Below are 18,093 nucleotides of genomic sequence, written 5' to 3'. Positions count from 1 at the left end.
ACAGAGCCCCTCAATATCATTGTAATTGTTTCCTGTTTCCCTCCCCCACCACTGGCCCTTCTCACTGATTCTCCCCCTACCCCCCAAATAAACACGTTCTCTCCCTCCCTGCCCCCAAGTCCTACTCACAGCCTCTCCAGGTTCCCCTTTTGGACCCTGAGGACATACATGGGGAAGAAGTAAAGGTGTCAGGTGCAAGGACCGTTCTGTTCCCTTCACCCCTCCTCCCTGTCCAAGAGCCCCTAGACACTCACCCTGGGACACTGGGATGGGCAGGGCACGGGCCTCAGCTGTGGGCACAGAGAAAACCTCCCTGAAGATGAAGCCTCCTGAGTCCTCCCCCCGGAATCTCTTTCCCAAACCCATCCTTGGAGTCCCAGGTGCCCTCAGTCGGCCCATCCACGCGCCTCTCACCTGGGTGCCAGAGGCCAGCTGGCACAGAGCAGGGGCCAGGCCACCAAGTGCCTGCTCCAGGCCACGGGTATTGTCCGCAGCGATAAAGACCGGCGCAGGATCCCCACTGGACACCAGCCGCCTCAGCTGCTCCGGCTGAGCCCCAGGCAGACCCAGCGCCAGCACAGAAATCCCTGCCAGAGGCACTGTTCAGACCAAGGCCCCCCAAGGGGAGACGGCCTGTCTTTCCCTCAGACTGGACAATGTCCCCCCAAGCCCCTCACCTGCAGCCTGCGCCTCCCGAGCAGGACTGATGACATCGTCTCCTGAAGGACCGTCCACCACCAGCACCAGCAAGCCTGGCACATGGGAGCGACGGCCACTGCTGTTAGGAGCCAGCAGGTACCTGTGTGCCGTGCTGATGGCAGCACCTACAGAGGGAGAGCACCTTCAGGCTGGAGCCCCACAGGGACAAGCCCCAACTCCATTAGCCCCAGCCCCCCCCTCAGCCAGCAAATCTGGATGCTCAGCAAGAGACAGAGAGCCCCCAACCACTCCCAGAGAGCCAGAGAACCCAGGGAGTTATGGGCAGAGGCTGGCAATGACTTGGTCTGTGTTGTTCCACTCCTGCCCTCCCAGCCCCTCACCAAGGTTGTTCCCACTTGGATCTGTGTAGGGAATGCCCTGGATCCGCTGAAGGATGGAGTTTCGATCATAGGAGCCATTCAGGGGGACCAGGGGGGAGGGTCGGTGACTGTAGGTCATAAGCCCAACCTGCAGGGGAAGAGGTCGGAGAGCTGTGACATATCAGAAGGAACATCTTGTAATCAGATTATCGATATGTAACCTTTAAAGGCTAATTCTTAAATCTACCATCACTTCCAAAAAGCCTTCCCTGACCCCCAAAAAACTGTAACCTCCACCCACCCCCAAAGCCTCACTTAGCATTTGTTCAAACTCCTCTCTGGGGTAGAAAATGTTGCATATTCTAGTTATTGATATTTCTATCTCATCCACCCATTAAACGGCACTCCAGAGCCCAGCACTCCACATACAGCAGGTGATTAATAAATGCTTGTTTAATAATGTGTCAGATGACAGCTAGATCTAGGGGAAAGACATTGGCTTAGGATGAGATCTGGAGATGTCCCTTTCTAGAGGAGCACTGACTAAATGGGGAAGCAGGGGAGGAAGCAGAGAGAGGGAGAGAGAGGGAGAGGGAGCTGGAGGATCCCAGAAGGATGTGTTTGTTAATTGAGATGGAAGATAGTGTCCTAGAATTAAGACAGGCCATGTGTGCTCCCAACAATCCCAGGAGGAATTCTATTGGGAAGTGGGAAAAGGGGAAAAATAATGGGGGATGCTGAGTCAGGGTCCAGGATGCTATCAGAAGAACATAGGATGTAGCAGAAATAGGCTCTGAAAAATGCTAGCTGAATGAATGAAAAGGAGCAAATAAGCCTTTATTAAGTGCTTACTATATGCTAAGCGCTTTGCAGATATTATCTCCTTTGACAATGAAGGTTTATTTGAAAAAAAGGCCCAATCAGAAAGAAATCCCACCATTCCCAGTTACCAAGGGGCTGAACACCAAAATTCAGCTAAACCCAAGGAGTGAAGTAGCATCAGTGAGCAATAACAATAGGGCCTACCTGGCCCTACACCAATATAGAAACGAACTGAAACGAATAGAAACAGTAAACAACAGGTCTAGAACTAGAAGTCGGGTCTCAGAGCTGCAGGCCAGGTAGGACTCTTTCCACACTAGTTACTTATGTCAGACCATACTTATAAATGAACTCCTCTGGAGAGATTCTGATCAATAAAGAGCCTGGGCCTGGGAGGCAGGAGATTGGGGATCCCAGCTCTACACTCCTGGCTGGGGGACTGTGGAGAAGCCACCTGCACACTAACTCAGTTTCTCTATTTGTAACACAAGGAGAAAAGATGTGATCCCCAGAATGAATTACTGAAAAGGGAGAGAAGCCAGAAAGGGAACAAGTATTCAGGATTCTTCTGCCTTGGGACTCCTCACTGGTAGCAGTCGGAAGGAAGCCTTCTGGGGCTGGTGAAGGGGACAAGGACATACCTGCACAGCATCTGGCCCAAGTGGTCCCAGGGCAGACACCAGGCGGCCGAGGGCAGCCTTCACCACACCTGATTGGTGCTCGTTGTCCCTAGTGGCATGGATCAGGAACACCACATCTGCCTGGCCGCGGGGGCACTCTGAAGGGGGAGGAGGGGAGGAGTCCCCGAAGGCAGTGTCAGTGTGCTTGTCATCACGTCTGGCTCCTCCCGGTTCACCCACCACTCACCTAACAAACCTGGCTCCCCCAGTCCTGCCTCTCCCTGCCATTGATAGCCAGATGTGCCCTCTACCAAGCCCCTCAGCTCCATGCCCACCCCAAATGTGTTCCCTATGATCTCTTTACCAGGATGCTGAGTGAGTGAAACTTCGGGACCTCGGCTACTCCCTTGGATAGGTGTTAAGGAAAAGGTGTAGGAGACGCCAGGCTCCAGCCCTGACACTCTCTGGGAACTCAAGGAACCTGCAAGTGTCTGTTGAGACCCAGGGGAAGCTACCACGGCAAAAAAGACAAAGAAAAAATACAGATTTTAAATGAAGGGCATCCCCAAGGACTCCTCTAGACCTTAAAGGCCTCCTTATAAAATCCCAGGTACACACACAGTATCCCAACTTGCAGATGAACCAAATGTCCTTAGGAGGCCACATTACACAAACAGTCCTGGGGCTTCTTCCCACAAAGGATCTAGAGACTTCCTTCAAATGTAATGTTGGGAACACTCTACCAGAGTAGATCTCCCAAAAGAAACCGCTGCTGGTGGGAGAAGGGTAGGGGCTGAGCCTCTGCCCCCCCATGCCAACCCTGAAGAGTCCCTCCGGCCGCCCACGGTCAAGCACGCTTACTGTGGCCAGAGCCTGGTGCTGGTCTCCACGACAGGACGTAGCTGGATATCCCTGGCACCGGTGTCCAGGCCAGTGTCACCGAATCCAGTGAAGTCTCCACAACACGAAGGTCAGTGGTAAGCAGGGAGGGAGGTCCTGCAGGTAAGGGCAGGAGTCAGTGCACAGGGTCAGGGAGGAATGAGTTAGGGATGGGGACTCTGAAGGGGAGATTCAGGAAGGCTCCAAGCTAGGGTGGGGGATGGAAAGTGTGGGAAGAATGAGGGGTGGGGAAAATGCATGTCCCGGAGAATCCTCATGGGGGGCAGGAGGAGGAGAGGATAAGGTGGAAGGAGCCCCAGAGATCATACCCGCACTGAGGGCCAGAGCGAGCGGACATGTAGCGTGGGGCAGCGTTAAGGCTAGAATCCAGGATTCCTGGGTCCCACACCGGCATCTTTGTACTGCACCAGGAAGCCTGGGTGAAGGGCAGCAGGTGGTCCCAAAGGCTAGGGGGGCTGCTGGCAGAGAGCCCGGGGTCCCTCTATGGGAAAGGGGATGCCCGGTAAGATGAGACTCTTACCAGTGCGGGCAGTCAGGGTCACGGGCGGGCTCTCGCCTGATCCCGAAGGACCCAAGGTGCTCAAGCTCACATAGTACAGCGTGCCGGGCTCCAGCCCCACCAGGTCATAGCGGCTGACATCCGGACCCAGGAGCCGGGACTGCTCTGAGCCTCCTAGAAGAGGCGGGGGAAGAAGAGGATACAAGTAACGGCAGCGTTTCCCCGCGCATACATAGTTACCAAGCAGCGCGAAATTAGTTACTGTTTCCCTGGCCCCCCACCCACAGCCCTGGGCGGTAGGGATACTGTTACCCGCCTCCCACAGGAGCGGATCCCAGGCAAACAGGACTGCGGGGCTGAGCCGGAGATGAGGGGAGAGGGAAGGGGGAGCAGCGGCGGGAGGGGGCGGCGCCTCCCGGGGGCCTTTCACGGGCGCTCCGCCCCGCGCCCCTCACCTTCGGGCCGCCAGCGGAGCCGGAACCCGCCGGCCCCGCGCACAGGGTCCCAAGCCAGGCGCAGCGCTCGCTGCTCACTCTGCAGGAGCCTAAGGGAGCCGGGGGCAACGGGAGCCACGGACGCTGCGGGAAGGGGGAGAGGGAGGAAGGAGGGTCAACCAGCCGGCCCAGGCCCCGCCCCGGCCCCGCCCCCTCCCGAGAGCCCGCCCCCTCCGTACGTGTGGTCACTGTGAGGCTCACGGGCGCCCCCTCGCGGTTCCCTATCAGCGCAGTCACCCGCACGGTGTAACTGACGCCCCCCTCCAGGCCCCCAATCTCGGCAGACTCCGTGTCTCCTGGGAGCATCCGGCTACTCTCGGGGCCGCCTAGAAACGGGCGACGCCACGGGGACAAAAACGGGGGGGAGGGGGCAGGGATGGGCAGAAACGGGAAGGACAGACTGTTAGCTGCAGCGCAGGGAGGGCAGACCCCGCCCCCGCAGCTTCTTAAAGAGGGGGAGGGGGGTGGTAGGGTCAGCGAGCCGCGGGGTGACGCTGGGAGGGGGGCCCTGGGGGGGGCCTGGGGGGAGGGGCTGGCCAGTCAGACCGGCGGTCCTACCGTCCCTTCTTCCCCACACCAGCCGGTAGGACGTGGCGCCGGGCACTCCCACCCAGGTGACTCGCACAACGTCGCTGGATGAGTCTAGGATCTGGAGCTTGGACACCGCCCCGACGGGCTCCGGGGCTGCGGGACGAGGGAGGCAAGTCACGGGGGGGCGTCCGGGGCTGCGGGCTCAAGGCGGTCCCGGAGCCTTCGGACGGAGGGCGCAGGAGGCATAAGCACTGCGTGCTGGACACACGGTTTTCAAAAGGGGGAACGGAGCACGCGGTGAGGAGGCAGGGCCAGAGAAGGGGGGCGAGTGGGGCGGGGGCAGCGCATTTACCGGTTATCGGCCTAGAAGGGACAACAACGACCGCGGAGGAATCCCAGGGGCACGTGTGGGCCGAGAAGGGAGGCAGCGCCCCAGGGCTAGGGGGGCAGCGCCCCAGGGCTAGGGGGGCAGCGCCCCAGGGCTAGGGGGGCAGCGCCCCAGGGCTAGGGGGGCAGCGCCCCAGAGCTAGGGAGGCAGCGCCCCAGGGCTAGGGGGCAGCGCCCCAGGGCTAGGGGGCAGCGCCCCAGGGCTAGGGGGGCAGCGCCCCAGAGCTAGGGAGGCAGCGCCCCAGGGCTAGGGGAGATCCCTCCCGGGAGGAACTGGGGGAAGGGGGAGAATTCTGGAGCAGGCTGGGCCCGTCAGGGTGCCCTCAGAACACGGAATGATAGAGTGTTAAATCAATTGAGTGGCCCAGGTTGACCAGACTGAGTTCACTTGTAGCCTAGAGACTGGTAAATGCTAGCTGAATGAATGAGAGGAAAAAAGCATTAAGTAATCAGAAGTGACCCATCATCGAAGAGAACGTCCAGTCAGATTAGGGAGGGGCTGGGCGGTTCAGGATTTAATTAGATTGTCCGAGTGGAGACAGCTTACCAGTCCTCACCGCCACAGAAGCTGGGGCCCCCTCCAAGCTGCCCACCAGGGCTGTTACTCTCACTGTGTAGTCTGTGTTTGGTTCCAGCCCATCCAGTGTGGCTGTTGAAGCTTCCCCAGGGATTAGCTGGGATTGTTCCGGCCCTGGAAGACCAAAAGTGCTAGTGACTGCTAGCTGGAGAATGATCCCCCCTCTCCCCAATGAGACATCAAGTATCCCCAGGTGAGTGGGGTGGACAGGGATCTCCGTATTCCCATTGCAGTAACCCTGAAGAACATTCACTGACCCATGAATACAAGCCCAACAGTCCCTGCCCCACCCAAACCTCCACCTCTGCCTGAGTGCCAAGAGATCCTATAGCTTGTGGCTCCTGGGACCCCCGTCCAGGTGATTCTGGCAGAGGAGCTCCCAGTATAAGTCACTCGAAGACCAGCCACGGATCCTGGAGAGTCTGGGGAAGACAATGGGGTGGATTGGGGAGTCTGGGAGAAGGCATTAATGGTAATTGGAAAGAGGAGACCTTGGAAGAGTTGTAAGTGGGAGAGAAATAGTGGGGCAATTGGGAAATGAGGAAGGAGAATCCAGGAGGAGGGGGTGAGGGTCTCACCTGTGATGATGGTGATGATTGAGGGGGGACCCTGGTCAGCACCCCGTAGAGCAGACACTGAGACTTGGTATGTGGCCCCTGGCCGCAGCCCCCCAATGTCAAAGGATGTGGTGTCTGATGGCAGAATCCTGGAGGATTCCTGGCCTGAATTCAAAGAGGAATGAAGCCATGGAAAGAGATCCTTATGTTCTGACCAACACCCCCCTCCCCATGCCCCCCTAAACCCACCCAGACCAAGAGCCTCCCTTCCTTCCTCCTCCCTCCACCATCAACTTCAGTCCCCTAACCCCAACTGACTCTCCCCAACTAACCGTCTCTCAGCCGCCAGCTTAGCCGGTAACCACTGGCTCCAGGCACTGGGCCCCAGGACACCTGGACCCGGCCCGGTTCTGATGCTACCACTCGAAGTCTGGGGACTCTGGGCAAGGACTCGGGGTCTGTATGAGCAGGGCAAGGGCTGACCTGAGACCCACCCTCCCACTTTTCTCCCATTTCCCCACCTCTCACTGCTTCACGTTTGTGAGGTTATAGCCAACTCCCCACACACCCCTCTAGGGGTCACAGAGCCCTTCTCCTCCCACCAGAGGCACAGTTAGCCCAAGAGCTCTGGAGAGCAAACACCCCCACATCCCTGTCTCACCAAGCCGAACAGTAAGGACGCCAGGAGGGCCTTCTCGGCTGCCTGCCAGGGCTGATACACGCACTACATAGCTCACACCAGGCTGGACTCTGTCCAGATCAAAGCTTGTCGGCTCGGGAGGAAGCTTCTGTATCTTCTCAGAGCCATCTAAAGAAAGTAAGGCAGAACTACAGGGAGAAGGGGCAGAGACCCAAGTATGGGGACAGAGACTGTCCCTGGACAGAAACAGGGACGCAAGGACAAAGACCAGATACAGAGCCTACAAGTGAACCCTGCATACATCCTTCCCGAACAATGGGTGGGTCATTCTGGGACAGCTTCTAGAGGGAGGGGGCCAGTGAGAAGAAAGCCAGACTGGGGAGACCACTGGCTGAGGAGGAAGTGAGCATCTGACTCTAATCCCCAAGGAGGAGAAAAAACACGTCCCCCACTGACCTTGCGTGTTTCGAACCACAAAACGGTAGCCAGAGGCACCGGGCACAGGGCTCCAGACCACCCTAACTAGCCGCCTGGATGGATACGTCTCAGCTACTCGTAAATCAGTCACTCGGCCCGGGGTCGGCTCCAGCACTGGGTGGGAGTGGAGAAGTCTTGAAATCAGGGCCCATGCCCTGAAAGGACCCTTCCCTACTAGGAGCATCACCAACTTCCCACCAGGCCCCTCCTGTTGGGCCCTCGCCCCGGGCCTACCCAGGACCTCTCCCTGTAGCTGCCCACCAGGCTCACCGGTTTGGGAGATGGTGGCAGGGGTAGCCACTTCACGCCCCTCATAAAGGGTATAGAGTGTGAGTCGATACTCGGTGCCAGGTTGCAGCCCCTGAAGCTGGTAACTGGTCACATCCGTGGACAGCAGCACTGTCTGCGTTGGCTCCAAGCCTAGCAGGGTAGGTTCAAAAGTCTGATGCCAGGGACCCCCAACTGCCCTTAAGAGTCTCAGATCAGAGACTCTCTTGAGGATAATGGCTGTTTCCCACACAGTGAAGCCCTGGTCCCTCCCTCATATTCAGAACCAGGCAGGAGATGCCCTGGGAGAGAGGGTATCAGGTGGGATGAAGGCCCAGCTCCGGTACCCACCACTGTCCTTCACTCACCGCTCACTGGTCTCCACTCCAGTCTGTAGCCCTGGGCTTCAGGGATGTGCGTCCAGAAGACATGGATGGATGTCGGGCCCAAGATGACCGTCTGTAAATTCTGAATGATGTCCCGCTCTGGGGGAGGACACAGCTCAGTGAGTAGCAGGCCTCCCAGCAAAGTCTACGGCCCTCTTCCCTCTAAGACTCCCCAGCTCACCTGTGCGGGCTGTCAGTGACGCAGAAGGCCCTGGTGTCCGGCCGTGGAGAGGGGTCACAGTCACCACGTATTCCGAGTCTGGACTCAGGCCCTTTAGAAGGGCAGACGACTGGCCTCGGCCAACGTCCAGCTGCTGAGAGGACCCACCTGGGGGAAGTATGCAGATGCTCAGTGAAAGAAAAGGGGGATCAGAGGCAAGGGTGGGAGAGAAAGGACATGGACCCCCCCAGTCTCCCCAACCCCCCCAACTTACTCTCTAAATTTCTCCAGGTCACTCGATAACCAGTGGCTCCAGCCACAGGCCGCCAGGCCACCAAGAGAGTGTGGGCCGTGGCATTCTGGATGGAGATCATGGGCCCCTCCAGTGCAACTGTGGGGAAAGGGTCACTCAGAGGAAGGTGGCGAAGGCAGGGGTCCAAGGGAGCTAAGGACCCCTTTTGGGTTGGGGTGATGGGGTTAGGAGAATCAGTGGGAGCATAGGAGGTGCATGGGAACAAGGGAGACTTGGGGATCAGTCATGGGTCCATGAGGGAGGAGTTAAGAAGCTTGGGGGGTCCCAGGGGAGAGAGAGCACTCACAGGTCTGGGCAGTCCTGCTCACGGCCTCGCCAACGCTATTGGCGTACTGGGCGACCACTGTCACCTGGTATTCAGTCTGTGGCCGCAGACCTTGCAGCCGGACCCTCGTCTCCCCGGCTGGTACAGTCACCTGCCCCGGGGAACACAGGACTCAACGCTGGCTGCTCCTCCCTCAGAGCTCCCTGGTTGCCCCCCCCCCACTTTGACTCCCCTTTGTTCCTCACCTCCTGCCGCTGGTCAGGCACAGGCTGTCCCAGCCCGGTGAGAGGGACATACTGGACTTTATAGCTGATCACAGGACCACTGGCTGCTGTCCACTCAGCCAAGAGGGAATTGCTGCTGGCCTGTGACAGCACCAGATCTCGGGGACCCGAGGGGAGGCCTTCTGCTGCAGGGAGACAGGGGCACCCTCTGTGAGGGCCATGGCCAACTACGCCCTCACCACTTCCCCAAAGTGACAGCTAACAGGACGCCATTCAAACCCAGGACAAAATGGAGGCGGCCCCAGCCCAGAGAAGCCGCAGGAAGAGACCTGGGTCTGAAGGCAGAAGGTCCTGTGACCCTGACTGACACTGATCTAGAGCAAGTCAATCACCCTGACAGAGCTTCCACTTCCTCGTCTGCAAAACGAGGGCACTGGACGGTCTCCAAGAAGTCAGGTATCAGACCTGAGACCTGGACCCAGTCTTCCTAACTCTGAAGAGAATGTTGTCGCCTCTTAATTCTGCTGCCCTTCCTCTCCTATTCCAAAGCCAAAGCTCCACTCCTTGGAGTCTGGGGGCTAGCAGGTCAGAGGTCACTCGTGGAGAGTCACCAGAACTACATGCAGGAGGCTGCCATCTCCCCAGGTCACCATGGTCTGTCCCCTCCCCATAATCATCTCCACAGCCCCCAGCCTTCCTCAGACATCTTTCTATCACTGTCTGTCACCCTCCCCTTCTTAATGCTCTCTCCTATTGGCCCCCGTGATACTCCTCCCTCTCAGTCATTCTCCTATTTCCTTGACACCCGCCTCAGTCGCCTTCGCTGTTCTCCATTCTCTTCTCAGACCTTAAACCTCTGCCTTTTTCTATAATCTGGTGATTTCATCTGCTTCTATAGGTACAATTATCATCATACAATCACTATATAGATCTAAATACTCTAATAATAAATCTAAATATATAAATATATTTTATCTCTATATATTTACATATAATAAATATAAATATTTAAAAGATATAAATATAAAAATATATCACATAAATATAAATCAAATCTAAATATCCAACTCCAGTCTCTTTCCTGAATTAAGTCACTCAATCATCAAGGATTTACAACTATGTTCCAGGCCACGGCATTAGGCATTGGGGATACAGAATCAAAGATGAAATAAATCCTTCCCTCAAGGAACTTACATTATGGGGAAGATGAGATATATAAATAAGCATATAAATTAAAATGTATTGGGGGGAAAGGTGAGGGAAGGGCACTAGCTGCTGCGGAAATCAGTAAAGGCATCGTGTAGAAAGTATTGATTGAGCAGAATTTTGAAAGAAGGATTTCTATGAGGCAAAAGTAGGAGCATATATGTCAGACCCAGAGGCTAGCCACTGCAGAGGAACAAAGATGGGAAATGGAATGTGGTGACTAAAGGAGCAGCAAGAAACCAGCATGGCTGGGCCACAGAATCAGTGAAGTAGAGAGTAATATGTGATAAGGTTGGAAAGGTAAAATGGGAAAAGTTTGTAAAGAGCTTTAAAAACCAAACAGAGGAATCTAAATTTGACCCCAGGAGCAATAAGGAGCCACTGGAGTTTATTGAGGAGGAGAGGGACACACTTTTAACACTTTAGGAAAATAACTTTGGCGGATTGAGAAGAGACTTGAAACAGCTGGAAGCTATTGAAATAGTCCAGGCAAGACCGGACATCACCTGGCTGCTCTGCCAGCATTTCAAGTTGGCATCCAAAATACAATTCATCATTTTCCTCCTAAAACAACTCCTCAGACTCCTTACTCCCCTGATCCGAATCGCCAGAATCAGCTGGTTTTTCCTTTTTTCTCCCTCCTCCCATTTCATCAGCTGCCAAGAGTGTAAATGGGTTCTGACTCCAAAAAATCTGATAACTGCTGGTACAGGGAACTCCCACGTGAGGAATGCCCTCCCCCTGATGCCATGCCACCCCTTCTCTGCAACTTAATGAGCCTCCTAAAGCCCTCACTTGCCCAGGGCCACATAGTATGTATCAAAGGCAGGACTGGACCCCAGCTACTGCTACCTTTAAGGCCACCTACTACACTAGGCTGCCCTACTCACAGAAGACACTAAATAAATGTCTGCAGCCCATTGTTAATGCTGTAAAGTTACCCATGTATATATATCCTGTAAATTAAAGGCTATTAAATAAAAAAAAAAAAAAATGTCTGCAGCCCAGCACACAGTGGGTGCTTAATAAATGTGTATCAACTGACTGTTGAATGAATAAAAGGAAAGAATGAATCTGGTGGTACCAAGAAAATAGTTTTGACCTGAAGGTCACCTGAGGACCCCAAGGACAGTAAGAAAACCTCAATTCTCCAAGGGGATAAGAAATAGTGTCAATGAATAAGAATAGTAGTTCCCATTTCTATAACACTTTATCTCATACATTATAAGCCACAGCCTTATGAGGTAGACAATTCAAGTATTCTTATACCTATTTTCCAGATAAGAAAACAGACCAAAAAAAAAAAAAAACTGCAAGTGACCAAGATCACACAACTATAAAGTGTCACAGTCAAAACTCGGATTCAAGTGTCTCCTAACTCTTTATCACTATACTACACTACTTTTAGAATTAGGTTATAGAATTAGAGAACACAGAATCTCAGAGCTAGAATCCAGAAGGAAATCAGAGTAAGGAAATAGACCCCAAGGGGAAGAGACAATCTGAATTTGCTGGGATGACTCTCAGGCTCCAGACCTCTACTCCCAAGTATCATCATCTCTCTCCTCCTTCCCAGAGGTATCTCCGCTCCTCACTCAAGCTAATCCCTTTTCCTATGCCCTCAGTTCCTTCCTGCCGTCTTCATCTCTTTGAGATCCATTTTTAGTTACCTTTTATCTGTATCTTCATCTTCAGCCCCACCTTCTCTACTGGCTCCTTCCCATTTGTCTGCAAAAATGTTCAGGCCTCCCCAACTCTAAAAATAACTTCTGTATCCTGCCACCCTGCTGTACCTATCGGTCCATCTCTTTTTCCCAGAAGTATTGCATCTCCACTCGCTGCCTCAACAGCCACTCCTTCCTCAAGCCCCTGACTTGGGCAACCCTTAAGAACTGGTTCTTTTTTTTTTTTAATTTATTTTTAAAACTTTTTATTTTCAAAACATATACAGAGATAATTTTCCGGCATTGACCCCTGCATAGCCTTGTTTTTCAGATTTTCCCCTCCTCCCTCCACCTCCTCCCCTAGATGGCAAGCAATGAACTGGCTCTTTCTAATGTCACTGAGGACTTACTAGTTGCTGAATCCAGTCCTCTTTATCCTTAGTCTTTTGGTCACTTTTAGACGCTGCTAGTAAGACTGGACTATTCACCACCCTTTGTACGCATCCCTCAGTATCCTACTTTGTGCTTTCACCAAGACGATCACCTATACCTGTAACGTCCTTATTTCCAACTCTTTGCCCCTTGAAATCTTATTGTTCAGTTGTTGCAGCTGTGTCCAATATTCTGTGACCTCATCTGAGGTTTTCTTGGCAAAGACACATGAGGAAACTGAGGTAAACAGGGTTAAGGGACCACCCAGGGTCGCCCAGCTTGTACGTGTTTGGAAGATGAATTTTCCTAACTTCAAAGCCAGTGCTCCACCCACTGTGCAACCCAGCTGTCCCTGAAATCTTACCTTCTGTTTAAGCATCACCAACCTAGAACTGGTAGGGACTTCAGAGCTCACCTAATGATGAGGAAATTGGGGCCTGAGAAGCTAAGTGATTTTTCCCCATCAGTAGCTTAGTAGCAGAATCTATGCTAGTCCAACTCCGATGAGGAAACAGGCCCAGAAGGGGAGAGGGTCCCTATGGAATCATGGGAAAGAATGACGGACTTGGAGTCCGAGTATCTGGCCTCTAATTCCAGCCCTGGGACTTGGCCATCTGTGTGATCTTGGCCAAGAGATTGTTCTCTGGGACTCAGCTTCCTCATCTGCACAAGAACTAGATGGCCTCAAAGGTCCCTTCCAGGTTTAAGTCTATGATCCTGAGAACAGATTTGTATCTGGGTACAAAGTCCCGGGAGTGAGATACATCATTCTCCTAAATGTCTCCTCCTGGGTCCTCAGGTATGGGATATGATGCTCCTGTAATAGTCTACATTGCAGCTCCTAATGGGTGTGGATTATCTCTCCGACAGACTGCCGGCTTCCATCCACTCTAAACTTTGTGCCTCCCCCACTGAGCAAGCCCAGGGCTCTGCTCACAATAAGGAGTAATGACGTTCAAGTTGAAGATAGGTCTCTCACACTGAAGCTCTCTCCCTTTGAGTTAAGGGCAGAATGTGTTTGGGGGCAGGGAAAAGAAGGTCCTCCCAGTGGCTGAGAGGAGAGGTCCCCGGGTAAGTTAGGGGAGGTCCGGGAGCATAAGGGAATCCCAGATGGGGGCACTTACGGGGCAGGATCTGGGGGGTGCCGCCCGTGGTGGTGCAGACGCGGCGGGACACGAGGGGCAACAGGGTGCTGAGGATATTAAAGTCGTTGACAAAGTAAAAGAAGACATCTGGGGGCTCTGAAGCTGTCCTCCGGAGTTCTCCCTGATCAGCATTCTTGATCCCTGGGCAGGAGAGGGCAAAAGGTGTCCGGGGGGAATTTCCCTTCAGCTGCCCCGTCTCCCCTTCCCCAGGCCCCTATAACCCCTGTGGCCCTACTCACCCACAGCAAACACCTTCACCCCCTGCCCCTTCAGCCTCTGAGCTGCCGATTCCACCTGGTCCTGAGACTTCCCATCAGTGATGAGGATGCAGACCTAGGAGCAGAGGCAGGTGGGAGAGTCAGCCAGGGTAAGAGATGAAGGGACAGAAGTGTAGGGAGGCAAATGAGGCCAGAGGTGTCAGGCAGGGTTGGAGACTGAAAGGCCAGAGTCAGAGGCTGGGATCAGTCAAGATCTCGAATAATCAATCAACAAGTACCCATTAAGGACCTAGTATGTATCAGTCATTGGGCTGGGCACTAGGTAGTCAAAGACAAAAATGACATAGTGCTTGCCCTCATAGAGATGACATTATACCGAGGTTAGGTTTGGGGTGGGGTGAGAGGAATTCTAAAAGGTAGAGAGGACAGAGATAGGAAATAAAAACTGGGGGCCTCCCTGAAGACATCAGGTTGGGAAACACAGGCACTACACAGGTAAGTGAATATAAACTATCTACAAAAACATTTGCAAGGCAACACTAGTACTTAGAGGGACCAGGAAAGGCTTCGTGTAGGAAGTAGCTCTTGAGCTAAGTTTTAAAAGAAACTTCACGTTCTAAAGGGGTTGAAGTCTACCCAGGATTGGAGGGCAGACAAGAGATGGAAGGGACAGGTAAGTGAGAGTAAGAGGTCAGGGATGGCTGACTGGGATCTTGAACTTGAGTGACTGGAACAATGATGACAGAAATAGCGAAGTTGAGAAAATCAGTGGTTTTGAGGAAAATGTGATGAGTTCTGTTTCAGATACAGTGAGTTTCAGATACCTGCCGGACATCTCGTTGGAGATACCTAGTAGGTAGTTGCAGGTGTGAGACCCAAGTTTGAGAAGGAGACTAAAGCTAGATAGATGATAGATGAGAGACAGACCGACCACCTTCATAGAGGTGGGAGCTAATCTAGGCTGCTGAGATCACCGAGTGAGAGAGTGTAGACAGAGAAGCCCAGGACAGAGCTTTGGAAGAGACCACAGGTAGGGACATGATATGGATGAGGATCCTGTGGAGGAGCTGGAGAAGCTGCCAGGTAGGAGGAGATCCCAGAGAAAGCAGTGCCACAATGACCCAGAAAGAAGAGAGTGTTCAGGAGGAAAGGGTGGCCAGCTGTCAAATGGTACAGCAAAGCCAGTGAGGATGAGGCCTGGGAAAAGACCGTTAGCCTGGGTCAGTTAAGGAATTGTTGGTAATTTTGGAGAGAGTCGTTTCAGTCAAGGAATGAGATCAGGAGTCAGACTGTCACCAGGTTCAAGCCAATCAGGAGAAGAGACTGACTGCCTTAGAAGGAGAAGGGGAAGGACTGGGGATGAGACTGAGCATCAAATCCAAGGCCATGCTGTGTGGGAAGTGTGTGGGCCAGGAAAGGGTTAATTTAGGGGGCATGGGGGGATTCTAAAAGGTAGAGAAGACAGAGATTGGGAGTAAAAAGTGAGGAGGCTGATGTGGAGCTCACCTTGGGGACACCAGGTCGAGCAAGCCGAGGCAGAAAGATATAGTCTGCGATGTGCCGGAATCCAGCCCCTGTGCGAGTGTTTCCTCCCTTGTAGGTGAGCTCTCGAACTGCTTGGATCACTTCATTACCAGAACCATAGGTATCCAAGCCGAACTCAGTCCTGGGGGCAGGGGGAAGGAGGAGGAAGGGGTCCATTGAGGAAGGGAGGCTTTTATGAGTGTGAAGGCTCATTATGGATTTGGGGTCGCGAGCTACCTAGGAGTCTGGGAGTTTCTCAGAATATCAGACAAGTTTGAGATTCGTAAGCGTTCTAGGGGATCTTGGGGAAACGCTACGAGTCTCTGGGGAGCTGGGAGGGTCCGGCCCTCACCGTGGGTCATCACTGTATTGCACCACACTGAAGCGGACACCAGAAGGCCCCACGACCTCGGTGAAGGGAAGCACCAGCCCCTCCATGAAGGCCCGGACTTCTCGAAAGTTGTTTCGGCCAATGGAGGAGGATCCGTCCAGCAGGAAGACGATGTCGGCAGCATAGAGGTTGGTGCAGGTCACTAGGAACAGGCACATAAGCTCACGGGACTCAGAAAAGATTTCTGATCAGCTGCAGGAACACTCGGGACGTGGGGAGGGAGGACACGGGACATAGAGGAAGCTCAGAGAAACTTAAGGGGACGCAGGAACAGACAAGAAGTGTTTGGGGCATGGGAGTCAGGGATCATAGAGGACACACACATGGAGGGATATGTCACAGAGCTTGGAAAGGCATGGATCACAGTAGACACAGGACATGGGGGAAAATGAGACTTGGGGGACACAGATGCTGGGTAGGGAGGTACAGGGAGGTAGCCCTTCATCGATGTCATTCCCCTCCTCCCCCTGGGCTACCGGCACTCGGCTCCAATCCCATCCCATTTAAGGTCTCTCCCAGAGGGGACATGGATTCCTTCACAGATTTATAAATCGGGTCCTGAACAGAAAAACCCAGGGACCGGGGGCTGGGGCTGGGCTGGAGCTCTAACTATGGGGGTGGATCCCTCACCTCCTCCCAAGCCCCTGGGGAAGGCAGAGTTTGAGAAGTTCAAGAACGGTTTAGGGAGATTTCGATCTGAAGGGGGTTTGGGGACTCAAGTCTGGGAAACAGGGTCTGGAAGTCTGTCCATACCTCGACCTCTCTCCCCCTGTCCTTGCACTGGTACCAACAGGATTCCTATGGCCTCCACAGTGAGCAGGAACCAGAGCCTCATCCTGGGGAGGCAACATGAGTAGGGAATCAGGGTGCTTCCTAACAGACTCTCACCAGGAGAAAAACACTTCCTGTGGGGAAGTGGCACTTTCTGCCACCAGGAACTACATAGCCCCTGGGGATCCCTGCTAGCTCTAATGTTCTCCGAAGCCTCCCCCCCACATCTGCCACATGTGGTTTCTATCTGACTTGGGGGGGGCAGGTATTGGCAAAGACCCTCCCTCCCCTCAGATCCCTAGCAAAAGCTTTGAGAGAAGGATTCATGCTCCAGAGGAGCTAGCATCATAGGTTAAGAGTCAGGGAGGATAGGGATGGGACCCCTGACCGCCCACCTATCTCAAACCGCAAAATGTGGGGGCTTTCTTGAAGCAGGGGAGAAAGTTGGGAAGAATGGGGTATTGTTAGAGGCTCCGGGTGCCAGAAGGAGCAATTAGGAGGTAGAAGTAGGCTTCCAGGAGTTTCTCTCTGGCTGAGGAAGAGGGGATTTCTAGGGGGGAGGTTTTCCAGGGTTTCTCAGGGAGAACTTTGTATGGGCACGACTCTCAGAGTCCTACCCTGAAAGGGTCTCTCTCTCTCCGGCCAAGTTTCCCGGGGTCTGTCCCCGGGAAGTTCTTCTCCAGGAGGATCACTGCCAGGGAAGGGGATGGGGGGAGGTCTCGAGAGGAAGGGGAGTTAGCAGGGGGTAAGCAGCCCAAACACCCTGCAGTCAAATTCCTGGCGGTCGCTGGGGGAGTAGAGAGGGGGAAACTGAGTTCCGTTCTTTCTTCCACACCCATCCCCCGAGTCTGGGCTGTTACCTGGAGCTGTCCATCCGTCCAGGACTCGGCGGGGCCAGCTCCGTCCTCCGGCTGCCCCCGCCGCTTGTCTCCGCTGGAGAAAAGTCCCCGAGATCCCACTGGGCGGGACGGGGAGGAGCAGGGCGGACCCTGGCAGGCCGGCCCCCCGCCTAACACCGCCCAGCTCCTTCCCTCGGACAAATCCCGTCCCAGCCCGGGGAGGGAGCTGGGTCCCCCCTCTCCGCACTCCTTCCCGCCTCGGGCCGGCCTGGGCGGGGAAAGGAGGTCCGTTCGTGTCCCGAAAACGGGGGCCTGAGGCTCCCCTCCCGAGACGGCAGTCGGCACGGCCCCCTCCCCGAACCACGCCCCCTCTGCCCCCCACCCGCCCCTCCCCGGACCGGTCAAAGACTTGCGACTCTGCAGCCAGAGATCAACACCGGGAATGCGACGCCCTACCTGCGCTCCCCCATCCCCAAACTCTCCCTGCAGGCGATTTCACCCCTGGTGGAATGGAAAGAGACTTAGATTTGGGGGCCGGACGGGAGCGGGGAGGTCTGAGGACCTGGATTCGAATCCTGGCCTCGTAATTTACTGCTTGTGTACCTTTAGGGTAGCATGTCTCACCCCTGGAAAGGCAGTTTCCTCCCCGGTCTAAAACAGAGTCTCAGTTTCGTCCCTTCCAGATACCAGGAGCCCTGCCTCCGGACATCAAAGTCCTGTCCAAGCATTCCGAGTTCAGTTCCAGTCCCAATGTCTCCGAGAAGC

At 54.3% G+C, this 18,093-nt stretch overlaps 1 protein-coding gene across 2 annotated transcripts in view; it reads right to left on the bottom strand.

The window, feature by feature from the left end:
• Positions 1-17,490, bottom strand: part of COL7A1 (collagen type VII alpha 1 chain) — a 50,758-nt gene extending 33,268 nt beyond the window's left edge. For both annotated transcript variants that reach the window (XM_031959752.1, XM_031959757.1), the window contains exons 1-30: positions 17,350-17,490; positions 16,472-16,554; positions 15,680-15,860; positions 15,310-15,469; positions 13,825-13,918; positions 13,565-13,726; positions 9,160-9,323; positions 8,936-9,065; positions 8,611-8,727; positions 8,358-8,504; positions 8,159-8,275; positions 7,794-7,943; positions 7,503-7,637; positions 7,068-7,214; positions 6,739-6,864; positions 6,428-6,571; positions 6,152-6,271; positions 5,820-5,963; positions 4,913-5,038; positions 4,534-4,680; positions 4,316-4,438; positions 3,882-4,034; positions 3,323-3,457; positions 2,826-2,972; positions 2,483-2,619; positions 1,041-1,167; positions 678-824; positions 415-587; positions 255-290; positions 130-156 (exon numbers count right to left, since the gene is read on the bottom strand). In XM_031959752.1, the coding sequence (XP_031815612.1) occupies positions 130-156; positions 255-290; positions 415-587; positions 678-824; positions 1,041-1,167; positions 2,483-2,619; positions 2,826-2,972; positions 3,323-3,457; positions 3,882-4,034; positions 4,316-4,438; positions 4,534-4,680; positions 4,913-5,038; positions 5,820-5,963; positions 6,152-6,271; positions 6,428-6,571; positions 6,739-6,864; positions 7,068-7,214; positions 7,503-7,637; positions 7,794-7,943; positions 8,159-8,275; positions 8,358-8,504; positions 8,611-8,727; positions 8,936-9,065; positions 9,160-9,323; positions 13,565-13,726; positions 13,825-13,918; positions 15,310-15,469; positions 15,680-15,860; positions 16,472-16,554; positions 17,350-17,363 (3,813 nt within the window). In that variant the 5' untranslated portion in view covers positions 17,364-17,490. The remainder of the gene's footprint in view (positions 1-129; positions 157-254; positions 291-414; positions 588-677; positions 825-1,040; positions 1,168-2,482; positions 2,620-2,825; positions 2,973-3,322; positions 3,458-3,881; positions 4,035-4,315; positions 4,439-4,533; positions 4,681-4,912; positions 5,039-5,819; positions 5,964-6,151; positions 6,272-6,427; positions 6,572-6,738; positions 6,865-7,067; positions 7,215-7,502; positions 7,638-7,793; positions 7,944-8,158; positions 8,276-8,357; positions 8,505-8,610; positions 8,728-8,935; positions 9,066-9,159; positions 9,324-13,564; positions 13,727-13,824; positions 13,919-15,309; positions 15,470-15,679; positions 15,861-16,471; positions 16,555-17,349) is intronic.
• Between the last annotated feature and the right edge of the window lie 603 nt (positions 17,491-18,093).

The sequence above is a fragment of the Sarcophilus harrisii genome, chromosome 1 (assembly GCF_902635505.1).
Source record: "Sarcophilus harrisii chromosome 1, mSarHar1.11, whole genome shotgun sequence".
In the NCBI taxonomy this organism is placed as follows: domain Eukaryota; kingdom Metazoa; phylum Chordata; class Mammalia; order Dasyuromorphia; family Dasyuridae; genus Sarcophilus; species Sarcophilus harrisii.
The sequence above is the reverse complement of the archived record's forward strand: the minus strand, read 5'-3'. Positions and strand labels throughout refer to the sequence as shown.